General features: G+C 41.7%; 1 protein-coding gene across 2 annotated transcripts in view; it reads right to left on the bottom strand.

Moving 5' to 3' along the window:
• zfr (zinc finger RNA binding protein) overlaps positions 1–12,254 on the bottom strand; it is a 41,690-nt gene that overhangs the window by 16,531 nt on the left and 12,905 nt on the right. For both annotated transcript variants that reach the window (XR_013844245.1, XM_080003835.1), the window contains exons 3-6: positions 3,047–3,317; positions 1,229–1,373; positions 732–953; positions 310–548 (exon numbers count right to left, since the gene is read on the bottom strand). Coding sequence is in view for 1 of the 2 variants with exons in the window: in XM_080003835.1 (XP_079859961.1) it covers positions 310–548; positions 732–953; positions 1,229–1,373; positions 3,047–3,317 (877 nt within the window). In the remaining variant the exon portion in view is untranslated. The remainder of the gene's footprint in view (positions 1–309; positions 549–731; positions 954–1,228; positions 1,374–3,046; positions 3,318–12,254) is intronic.

Raw genomic sequence — 12,254 nt, 5'->3', positions numbered from 1 at the left:
CTCAGTTTGGTGTTGGGGGTATGTGGTGGATGGGATGGCTTGAGCAGCGACACCTGATGTTCATTGGTTGGAATAACCAGCATGAGGTTTAAAAACCCCAACCCCACACACACTCATTCAGGATAGGAGCCCGTGTCATGACATGTTCCATCTGCTCCTGGCGAATTCCACCTAGCCTCATCGCTACAATAAACTGGTGTTTACAACCCTCCCCGTCGTCTGTGTCCCTGAACACGCGATAGTCAATTAAGGGAGAAACCTCAAAGGTCAGCATTAACAGCAGAGGAAAAGCAACAAAGTGTGGCCTACCTGGGGCCCTGCGCAACTTATCTTGCAGACGTCGCAGTAGTGAATCTGGGGGGGCTTGGGGGGTTGCTTGGGCCTGAGTTGTTTGCTTTGGAATGGGGGCTTCTTTGTGAAGGTGCTGCCCGTCCACGCCGCGGTGGCAGCTACAGCCGCCGCTGCATGCTTCTGCTGCTGTTGCTGCTGTTGGTAGTAGGAGGATGCTGCTGAGTAGACAGCCGCCTCGTAGCCAGAGTATGACGTGCCTGGAAAAGTGCAAAACAGCTGCAGGACTTTTCAAAGCACATATGAAAATCAAACCACATTCAAATCATGAATTACATGCAATTGACAAAGTCAGTTCCATCAGTCAATTCTTTGATGGAATGACTGACATGTCTCTTGGTTAAATTAAATTCAAGGCAATGATTTTGTGTTGCGAATCTTACCAGAGTATGTGACTGCATTAGTGCTATAGGTGGGGCTCTGGGAGTAAGCAGGGACTACAGATGCAGTGGGGGCTGCTACGGGCTGAACCGTGGAGGACACTGGGTAGATGGAGAAGGTGGATGTGGCCGGGCTGGGGGCAGCAGGCTTGATGGCTGTCACCTGCCGGGTCTGCTGGGTCTGCGTGTAAGGTGTGACACCTTGCGTGTATCCTGGTTTGGGGGCTAAAGGATACAGGTAGGAAATAAGGTTTGATTGAGTTAAGAATGCTTTAGCCTAGTGTATGGTACTAGCAAGGGCTCCACACCCCCTGTACATTATATCAGTATATTCAAATCAAGGTGTATTCATGATTATACAGTAAGGACCTGGAAAAAAAAACAAAAAACTGGATAACCGTGAAATATAAAACTGGATGTTGCTGGCAGTTAAACCAATGGACCAAGGACTATACATTTGTTTTAAAGCTGGATGCACCACAGGGCATGCTAAATCCTACCTGTCTGGTAGTAGGACTCTGCCACACTGGGCTGAGACTGAGCAGCGGCGGCAGCCACAGCAGCTGTAGCTGTGGGCTGCTGGTAGTACTGCTTACTGTCATAAGCTACCGCTGGAGCCGTGGAGCGCACATAGGAGTAGGAGTCCTGCGCAGATGCAGAGTTAGATAGAGCAAAGAACAGACATCAGTCTGACTGCTGAAAAAATGTATAAATATAAAATGGCATGCAAATTAGTTAAAAAATATAAGACGAAAGTAAGTCGATTTCTCATTCACAAATGGACACTAAGAAAATCTGTTTAAATTTAAACCAGTGCCGTTAAACCAGAGTCGCCCCTCAATTAATCTTGTGTGGCCTGAAAAAAGGAAAATGTTTCACAGTTTTATAGCTGCTAGTATTCACGAATGGGGTGGGAAATTTCAGGAAATGCATACTTTCTGCTACATATAGTTTTTACGATTAGCATGAAGGATAGAAAAAATATTGAAAATTTTGCACATTAGACAAAAAAAGGTTAGAATTGTATGTAATTTGCAGCATCACCCTTTCCTAATAGGCGATACCCTTTTGAAAAAGTTTAACAAAAAATGCCACCGATTGGTAAAAAGCTGTCCCTTCGATCAATTGTGATGCTTCTTGGAAATAACCGTGTTCTGATGCAATGTGGGGATACTGCAAAATACAATTTTTCGGGGGCGCACAAGTGCGCACAGTGGGGTTCGCACGCGCATAGAATGTAATGTCATATGCCCAATGCGGTTCAAGAAGTTCAGGATTCATTATTTACAAATAGATTATTTCCACAAAAACATCCAGTTTAATAAATCAAGTCCCATAGCAATGGAAAGCCAAGGGGAGACGTGCGTCCTGACAGTGGAGATGCACGTCGACGACTTGGACAGTTCCTTAACTCAGTTGTGCTGTGTCTGTGAGATGTACTGGCAAGGCGTGCCACAAGTGTACGTTTCCTATTGAATACACTGTTGAAGCTCCACACGAAGCATTTCTCTATTTGCTCTATTTTTTTCCCTAGTTTTATATTTTTTCCCCCAACTGCGCGCAGCCACGTAAGCCTTTTCAATAGAAACACAAGATAAAACTACATAGATGTTTGTAAAGAGTGCAATCATTTTAAATGTTTTATGTGAGTATTGCACCAGAGACCTAGAGCTGCTGTCGAATTTGCTTATTGATCAAGACCCGTTTTAAATACAAAGAACAAACATATATTACAACTACCCCAGGGTTGAAATGTCCAGTTGGAAAAGAACCCCTTTTTATTAAGAACTTCTCTTCAGACACGCTCTCCCTTCCACTCACACTAGTGTTGGGTCGTTCACGAACAATCCAGTTCTTTTGAGCGTCTCTTCTGTAGGAACGAAGGAAACTGAGTCTCGCTGATGAGCCATTGTTTTTTTTGCAAAGTTTTACAACCCACCAATGAACTTGAACCCCCAGTCATACAGAGCGTTACACTAGTTATTTATGGCAGACTACTATTAAACTCTTTTACGCCACTTTAACTTAAAAGAAAATATATATTTGACATTTTTTTCGTAAATTTAAAGATACCAAAACCGTACCGTTTACCATGGCCCAAAAACCATGATACATACTGTACCATTGCATCCCTTGATTTATGTGTTAAATATCAGTCTGCTTTGTTGTCCTAAAGGTACACTTGAAAAAGGTCACCATTACACACACGAAAATTCTTCATTTTCAGAGTGAATGAAAAAAAAAAAAAAAAAAAAAAAGAACACTGTAATATAACAAATATCCTGACAAAATGAGACCACTGTCTCAAGCTGGTTTACCTGGTAATTCTGGGAGGTGACGGGAGGGGGTGGCGGAGGGACTTCAGGCTGGCGCTGGGCATAGGCATAGTCTGTGGCTGCATGGGCCGGCTGGTAGCCCCCGTAGGCTGCTGCCGTGGCTGCAACTGCCACAGGTGCCGGCCTGGCTACGGCAACTGTGGTAGGAGCGTAGGCAGCCGCTACGGTATGCGCCGCTACAGGGGCCTGATGCACGGTGTAGCTGGCCACCGTCGTGGGGTGGGTGTAGCCTACCCCGGCTGCTGGCTGCTGGCTGTAGCAAAAGAGGGCAATCTTTAATGTTAACCCAGGAGGACTCACTGCAATCTGTTCAAACTGAATTGTTTTTGCAACCTTTTTGAGAAATGCTGACCAAATGCAGGGTATCAGCAAATTATATTAAAGATTTTTAAATGCCGCCTTTATCTAGAATTTGAAAAAAATTTAAAATAATTTCCCAAATATCTACTTTTTTGGTGGTAAAATTGAACCAAATTCTGGTTCGCATTTAGCCTAAAAGAAGACACAGATGGGGTTTTTGACACGACCAGTAGCAAGTGTGTCAAATTTTGTGTTGTTTGCGTGTGCGTATTGGCTTTTAACCAAATTTGATTGAAGGACTGACTGGCTGCTACAACTCAAGGAGGTGGGGTCTGCCTATACATCAATTCTCAGTGATGCACAAATATAACTTTATAGGAAAATTTGTGTAAACCCGACAGTTTGTTTCTATGTTAGGTCCTCCGTTAATACTACATAATTACTATGGGTGTCACGATTCCAATTTGAAATCCAAAATCGATGTAAATGACTGTTAAATTCCGAGAAACACAAACAGGTTTGCGATTCTCCCTTATTTTTGTGGGTAATATTGTCTGACATGGTCGCCATATTGGGGCGGTCAAGATCTGCCAGTAAACAAATGCAGTGTGCTCCCCTCCGGAGTCGACTGCAGCTCGCCCGGCTCCCAACCGACTTCCTTGAAATTTAGTTCGGAGTCGGACGAGATGCAGTCGCCTCCAGGAGTCCACTGCGCAGCATCCCTCAACACACAGCACCCGCCCACCCGCGGGTTACAGTCCATTCATGGTATTTAAACAAACATGTACAAACTGGGGATGTCAAAATGTGCCCACTAAACGACCGACTGCCTCCGTGTTCTCAGTGTCAACAGGAAAATCTAAAAAATGTTTTGTTGTAATCGCTTATTCAAAACATTGTTTTTCAAAATATCCCATTTAAAAAATGTAAAACAAAATAAAAAACTAACGGTAGTGTAATGGAAAAGTGAGCAGTGTGAAACAGTTTCTCACTTTGCATACTTGAAAATTGCAACTTGGCATAAGATTCATAGGGTCTCACGAAACCATGTGGTGCAATGAAAGATCGCATGAATCACAATGAAAGATTTCTTGTAGTAACTGTCCTGTGGATGACCTGTGGAATGACAAGACCACAGATTTTTTTTTAATAAAACTTTGACTTGCAAAATAGTTTTAGAAACAAACACCAAAAAAGAATGGTTAAGATCACGGATCGTGAACCTGTCTGAAAGAAATCGGGATATGATATTTTTGCCAGATCGCTTGCCCCAAACACCAACACAATAACTTAGAACCAGCCTTTAAAATAGATACTCCCAAGTGGCGAACCTGGGCCACAGGCACGGACCACAGACCCTGCCCGATGCTTGAAGACCAACACCCCGCCAGAACCACTGGCCCCCATGCCTACCTACATCCCATGCAAAGGCGAGGCCCACCGTACTGCAACCGGCGAGATGCCCCACCTGACCCACAGAGTAGAGTGCGCAGGGCAACCGAACATCTACCCCCCTGGGACAAACATCGGCCGAAGACAGAAATGTCACCATCGCCCGAGATATGTCATGGGATAAGATATGCAAGATATGTGCCCCCTCCATCCCCACCGCAGAGAAGCCATGCAGGTAACCACACCAACCCACCAGCGCGCCTCCAGACACGAAACCCCAGTGCTCAATGTGTGATGTTTGTGTATGCAGTTGAAATTGTGGGTTGTGGGGGTGCGAATCATCCAAGCATAACAAACCGAATCACTCACACCCCTTCTGCCCCTTAGACCCTAGTCTGGTGGTGTGTTGTTTGGAGTAAGATGTGTGTGCGTGTGTGTGCGTGTGTGCGTGCGCGTGTGCGTGTGTTCTAAGCTAATATGAGTGGTATTCAAATTGCAGGACAATTGTGAAGTATGCCAAGGCAGGAGATGTGACAGGCAAGATTGCAGCCGCCCACCACATCCCCACCCACATAGCTCGCACCCCACATGTCCTGGAAACCCTAGGCCTATTGTATGGTGTACGTACTGAGTTTGAGTTCCTGCACTGGGAGAGCCAACCAGATCAATGCAGAAGTGCAGCAGGCCGGGCAGCGGCCACGCGAGCCACGCAGACTTGGCAATTGTTAAGGAAATCAAAATGGGTTGCTAGTGTTTGGGAGGTGGGTCAACTGAGGAGAGGTCACCGAGGAGACATTGACGGGAAAACTGGAATGCTCTGAGCCAAAAGGGATGATAACTTCTAGGTGATGTTGGTCCAGAATGTTTGGATAGGTGGTAAGAACCAGATGGCATGAAAGTAGTCATCTCTGGTATTGAGGGAATAATGAGAGCAAGCTTCTTTTGTCCATGAATCCCATTTGAACATTTTGTGTTGGGTGATAAGAAAACATGTTGATGGAAATAAGCTTTCAGAAGTCAATATCGGTGGAAACAGCAAGGTCTTGTTGCCATTCCATCACAGGCAAAGTTAAATCTGTTTTTAATAAGTTTGTATATTCTGGACAAGGGCTTTTTAAAATTGCCTACAGACGTGGACAAATTAGTTGGTACCCTTTGACGAAAAAAGAACCCACAATTTTCTCTGAAATTACTTGAAACTCACAAAAGCAATTGGCAGCCATCATTGTTTATTCCATATTTAATAGAAATCAGATCTTGCTTTTGATTTTTGATTCACCAGAATCATTTACATAATAAAACAAATAAATGGCATGGACAAAAATGATGGGACCCGTAACCTAGTATTTTGTTGCACAACCTTTAGAGGCAATCAATGCAGTCAAGCGATTTCTGTAGGTCTCAATGACACTTCTGCACCTGTCAACAGGTAGTTTGGCCCACTCTTCCTGAGCAAACTGCTCCAGCTGTCTCAGGTTTTAAAGGTGCCTTCTCCAGACTGCATGTTTCAGCTCTTTCCATAGATGTTCGATAGGATTCAAATCAGGGCTCATAGAAGGCCACTTCAGTATAGTACATCAGTACATATAAGCACTAACTCTGAAACTGCTCGAGTAATAATTATGATTATTTTGTCATGTGAATTATTCATATTTGTAATCAAATCTATCATTGTTACTACCACTGCAGTTTAATTTTTTATGTTGTATGCTAAAAATCTTTTTTTTTTTACATTTTATTGACAATTTTCACCACTAGGTGGGGTATAAGCAATGTTACTGTGATTGAGCTAATAGAAAGTTGCTTTTTTTTTTTCCAAGGAAATTAAGTAAGGGCTGATGGCAGAACCTGAGGATGGTGCACAGGATGTGAAGCTGGATGATGAGGAGGAAGAGGATGATGATAAACAGGATGAAGGAAATTCTGATGACAAGGAAGAAGAATTTGGAAACTTGAGTTGCACTCCTGCAGCCGAAGATGACAGCGGTCAGGAAGCTGGAATCGGCGACGATTGTGGTCGATGCAATGATTTTAGCATTAAAGCATTAAATCATGCGTTAATGCTTTTGCAGTAGTTCAGCAAATACATGATTTTTTTTCCCCCCTCCTATGTTGCGGGATGATCGCTACTCGTCATTACTAATGATTTCCTACTCGGTTACAGATAGATAAGATAATAAGGACTCAGTCATCACATCACAGAAGAACTGTGTCTTACTCTTCCACCCAAAATCCTTCAGAGTTTAGGAGCCGTGAGCGTATGTTGCAGCGGTTCATCATCAGCTTCTCAAACGGTGATTCATCTCCGGGTTCCAGAGCGACTACAGGGGCCTGGCGTTAAAGTCTAAATCAGTTTCTTTCTTGTAGTCAAAGATCAAAAAATCTCTGGCATGAATGGACGGTGTTCCCTTGATAGGATACTCCTCTGATAGTATTCTCCTCATCCTCCTAAAAACAGCTTTTACTGGTGAGTGTTTTCAATGTCCATGGCAATTCCGTGGTCGCCGCCAATGCAAGCTGGGCCGACAGCATACTTTCCATTACGTCGTCTGAGTTCATGAGCCAGGCGAGCAGTGATGCGTGCACCAGAGTGCTTTGGAAACCGAGAGGTACTGAGAGGCAAACGCCTCATTCACCTCAACAAGATCCATGTCACCTCCTCCTCAGTTATTATCCATTCTTGGGTGCTTCTGTTCTGTTGCTATCCTGTTGGAGGACCCATGACCTGCGACTGAGACAGCTTTCTGACACTGGGCAGTACGTTTCGCTCCAAAATGCCTTGATAGTCTTGTGCCCTGCACAGATTCAAGACACCCCGTGCCAGACACAGCAAAGCAGCCCCAAAACATAACCGAATCTCCTCCATGTTTCGCAGTAGGTATGGTGTTCTTTTCTTTAAATTTTTCATCTGTGAACATACTGTAGAGCTGATGTGACTTGCAAAAGAGCTCGAGTTTTGACTCATCTGTCCAAAGGACATTTTCCCAGAAGCATTGTGACTTGTCAATATGCATTTTAGCAAATTCCAGTCTGGCTTTTTTATGTTATTCTTTCAAAAGTGGAGTCCTCCTGGGTCTTCTTCCATGGAGCACACTGTCACTCAAAAAGCAACGGATGGTGCGATCAGATACTGATGTGCCTTGACCTTGGAGTTCAGCTTGTACATCTTTGGAATTTGTCCTTGGCTCTTTTTCTACCATTCACACTATCCTTCTGTTCAATCTAGGGTCGACTTCCCTCTTGAGGCCACGTCCAGGGAGGTTGGCTACAGTCCAATGGACCTTAAACTTCTTAATAATATTTGCAACTGTAGTCACAGGAACATCAAGCTGCTTGGAGATGGTCTTATAGCCTTTACCTTTAACATGCTTGTCTAATTTTCTTTCTAATCTCCTCAGATAAATCTCTCCATGATGTTCTCAGGTCCATGTTCAGTGTGGTGCACACGATACCAAACAGCAGAGTGACTACTTTTCTACACTTAAATAGGCTGAATGACTGATTATAAGATTGAAGGCCTGTGATAACAATTAAAGAAAACAGTTTGAAATATCAATATAATCCAATTATTTATAATCTTTTCTAAGGGGTACCAACAAATCCGTCTGGGCCATTTTAGAATATTATTGATTTATTTAGCATGATTTATCTCTTTTCACAGTTTCTTTGCTTTACTCAATGACATAAAGGCATGCAGGTATACATGAGAAAATTGCTTTTAATTTCATCACTTTTCAGGAGCATTGAAGCATTGTTTCAAAGAGCTGTAAAGGTACCAACAAATATGTCCATGTCTGTATATGAGTAAGATGCTCAATCATCAGAGGTGTTTGGACCATGTTGTTCATTAATTTGATTTTTAGTTTGAGGCTACTGCAGTTCAGTAGTAAAAATCTGAGGGAAAAGCCCAGTGCCAGATGACATTCGTGGACATGTAATTCATATGGCAGCTGTCCCTTCACCTACAAAAAGGTAACCAGAACAGGCCGGCTCAGTAATGGTTTTGTGTGCTCTACCATTCGGCTCTCAAATTCTCACAGGTGAGGTTTTTAGCCCAGGTGCTTTCATGTAATGTGTCGGGTAGAGGTAGTGAAATTGATGATCCATTTGTATACATTTTTAATTAGCAGACTGTTTTTGATTTCATAAAACCAAACCAAACCTTCAATACAATTTAAAAAATGTATGTATACCATATGAATAAAAAGGCCAAAACCCAAACGCTTTAAAAGTACCCTTAAATAATTTTTCAGCGACTAGAAACCAAAGCAGACTCCATGATGTGTAAGAGGCGTCTATTGCTAGTCTACCATGCACAAAACCAGTGTGATCCATATCGAAAACATTTCTAGCATTTTTCTATCCGCATTGACAGGACTTTTACATATAATTTATTTTAAGAGAGGAATTTAAGAGAGCCACAGATCTTTATCCTGAGCAATGAAGGGTAGCTAGCTGCTCTGACTGAGGGCAAGCAGCCTGCTAGGTCGGTCAGCATATCCATTTGTCTAGTTTGTAGGTGGGGAAATTTTGCTTTAGTAGAAGTCAATATCTATCGTTGTCACTACAGCAAAGTGTCTTCTCTTGCCGCTTGATGAGACAGTGCACACGTTCCACTAGTGATGAGTTTATTATTTTTCTTAACCAAGTCTGTTGCCATAATCTCACTGGTGTTGCACATGTAAACATGACAGTGTGGTTGTTGCTATAACCTGCTTATCACAAGCAGTGGAGAGTATGTATACGTCAATGCCCTCTGTCAGAGAAAAAGGCATATGATCAACTATTTGAATGATGTTTTTACATGTTTTATATAGGACAATAGTTTTTCGTATGTCACGTGGGTTTTTAAAACATTGCCTCTGGGTTTTTAAGGAGCCTCGCAGAGTTTATGTAAAGAGACTTCTTGTTCTTTTCTCAATAATGTCAATTGTAGTATTGAAGAACCAGATCACATTCCATCCTCATTCAACTTTGTATGGCGATAAGGATAACCCCAGAGGGGCTTGAAAGAGCATTGTATGGCATAGAAGGATTGTACCTGTGACCGAAGTTTTATTGTTAAATTACTGTTTGAGGGTAACACCTGGGGAGACAATTGAGGGGCACAGTCCTGTAAATGACATCTGACCAATGGCACACAACCTCTCTTTGATATAAAACTCTCTTGGTCAGTAGTTGGGGTAGACTGGTCAGGACACTGCTTTGGAGCAGTACTGGCCCTGTCTCTTTATTCTGCAGAATAAATATCTTGAATATTCGCAGTTTTTGTTTTCTTGTAGCGGGCAGATTAACCTCACTGATTTTAGCAGAAGAAGTTCTTCCACACCTCCTACACCAAAGACAAGATGTAAGTGTAAACTCCGCTGATACAGACCATTGGTGTCCCCGAATCAACCCCCTTGTCACACGAAAACTAGGCAAGTTCAACCATAACACAGCATTGTTAAAACCAATGGGATCAGTATGTGTATTAATCTGCAATATATTAATCACTATATTACAATGTTATTGCACTATTTTTAAGTCAAATTCAATGCTTTAAAACATTTTAAAACCTCAAATATAATTTAAGATCCAAAAAATGTTGAAACTATATATTTGATAGAAATGAGAATTTATTGAGTCAAAAACAAAACTTAACGTTTCCTTTGTTTGTTCAGTGCTGAGAAAGTCATTTTCAACTTTTCCATTCAAACCATTAACCAATCAGAGCAATTCAAGCATATTAATAAGCCTAATAAGTCTTAAAAATAAAGGCTGCCGAAAATGAGTGTACATGACTGTTTGAAAAACAGCACAAATGTTATGAGTGGATTACACAAATATATTTTGTTTCATTGATTGACGCTTTGACAATATTGTGACATTCATGGCGATATAGGAAATTCATTTTATGAAGAATTTTTTTTTGTTTTCCCTCTGTTGTCCTCCGGCTGCTCTGCCTAAACTCTCTGTGATTTACGGAGTTTCCTGATGGAGAGAGAGCTTTACTTGTTGTTAAAATAACCGCTAACTAACTGTTGCCAACTCTAGCTGTAGTTAGCTAGTTAGCAGTTAATCATGCAGCTACAGGGCTCCAGACAAGCTTTTTCCACTAGTAGCACTACTGAAATAGACAAGCAATGCATTCATATTTTTCCCCTATCTTAATTGCATTACTGACAAATGTTTCGGTAATAGACAATTTACATAAATAACAATGTGCTGTTTTATTTTGAAGGAAAAAAGTCACAAAGTGAAGTAGTGCTTGAACAGAAAAATCAATAAGATAAATAGTAAGTTCAACTGTTTTTTATTTTTAAACAGACACCAAATAATAAATTAACACATTTAAACATAATGTATGCGGTCAGTACATTACCGTCATTAAAAACCACAACAAAACAAGTACAAAAGGAACTCCCCTTATATGCCTCTCCTTGCCCTCCCTTTAGAGCACATCCCCTTGAGCTACCAAGGTTAGGCACTTCTGAAGGCCAACCCTTGTAGTTGGGCCTTCTAGCTCTTATCCTGACTGAACCAGATCTGTACAGGCTCCTTGGCATCAAACTCTCCCAAGCTAGTTCCCTCAAGACTTATTCTAATCGGGTCCCCCACTGTGTCCACATTCAGGGACTACAGCTGCCCCGACTAAGGATTTTCCTAGTTGACTATGGTTTGTCAGTTGAAGTCATTAGTCGACTAATCGTTGCATGTTTATGATATTAACTTAATTATGGAAATATATGTTTTTGGAGCATCAGAAAATGGTTTGAGTTCCAGGGCTGAGAAAGAATATTATTAATAACATTATTAACACTATGCTATATTACAGATAAATACGAAACCTAATAACCAGCCTTTAAATTTTATTTACAAGCGCTGCGAACACAAAGCAAGCTGCCTGTTAATCACATCGGCTGAACTTATTCGGCCCAGATAGATATTATTTTTAAATGGGGAAACTAGTTTGGTTGTACTGTTCAGTAACTTGCAAAATAGTTTCAGAAACCAACACGAAAAAGAATCATAATAAGATTGTGGTGGCAACGCCATCAAAAGCTGTCATTCTTCTGAATTTGTCAGCACAACCAGCAAGGAGACTGAACATCTATTTTGGTTCAAATTTGTTTCCAATTAAAAGCCCACTAGCATTTAATACCCTGTGTATTAAATACTAGAGAGCTTTTAATTAGAAACAAGCCAGCCATATAGGTTTTAAGGTTATCTTTGAAGCGGCGCAGCTCCTGAATGTAGTTTTCCTACGACCAATCAACGAAAAACTTGGTAAAATAAGACTCTTCTCGTCAACTAACGTTTGGTCGCCTATTTGGGTGCAGCCCTAGCAGGGACCCTCTAATATCCGATTTAATCCTCTCCTGTGCTGAGAATCCCCTTTCACTTATAGCAGAAGAGGACATGGGGAGGACAAGCATAATGTGCTCAAGATGTAGGATGTTCTACAAATAATATATTTTTAATTAATTTATGAACTAAAACCATTTGTCCTTAATAA

The sequence above is a fragment of the Zeus faber genome (genome assembly GCF_960531495.2).
Source record: "Zeus faber genome assembly, chromosome: 7".
In the NCBI taxonomy this organism is placed as follows: domain Eukaryota; kingdom Metazoa; phylum Chordata; class Actinopteri; order Zeiformes; family Zeidae; genus Zeus; species Zeus faber.
Note: the sequence above shows the minus strand (reverse complement) of the source record. Positions and strands in the feature narration are given on the sequence as shown.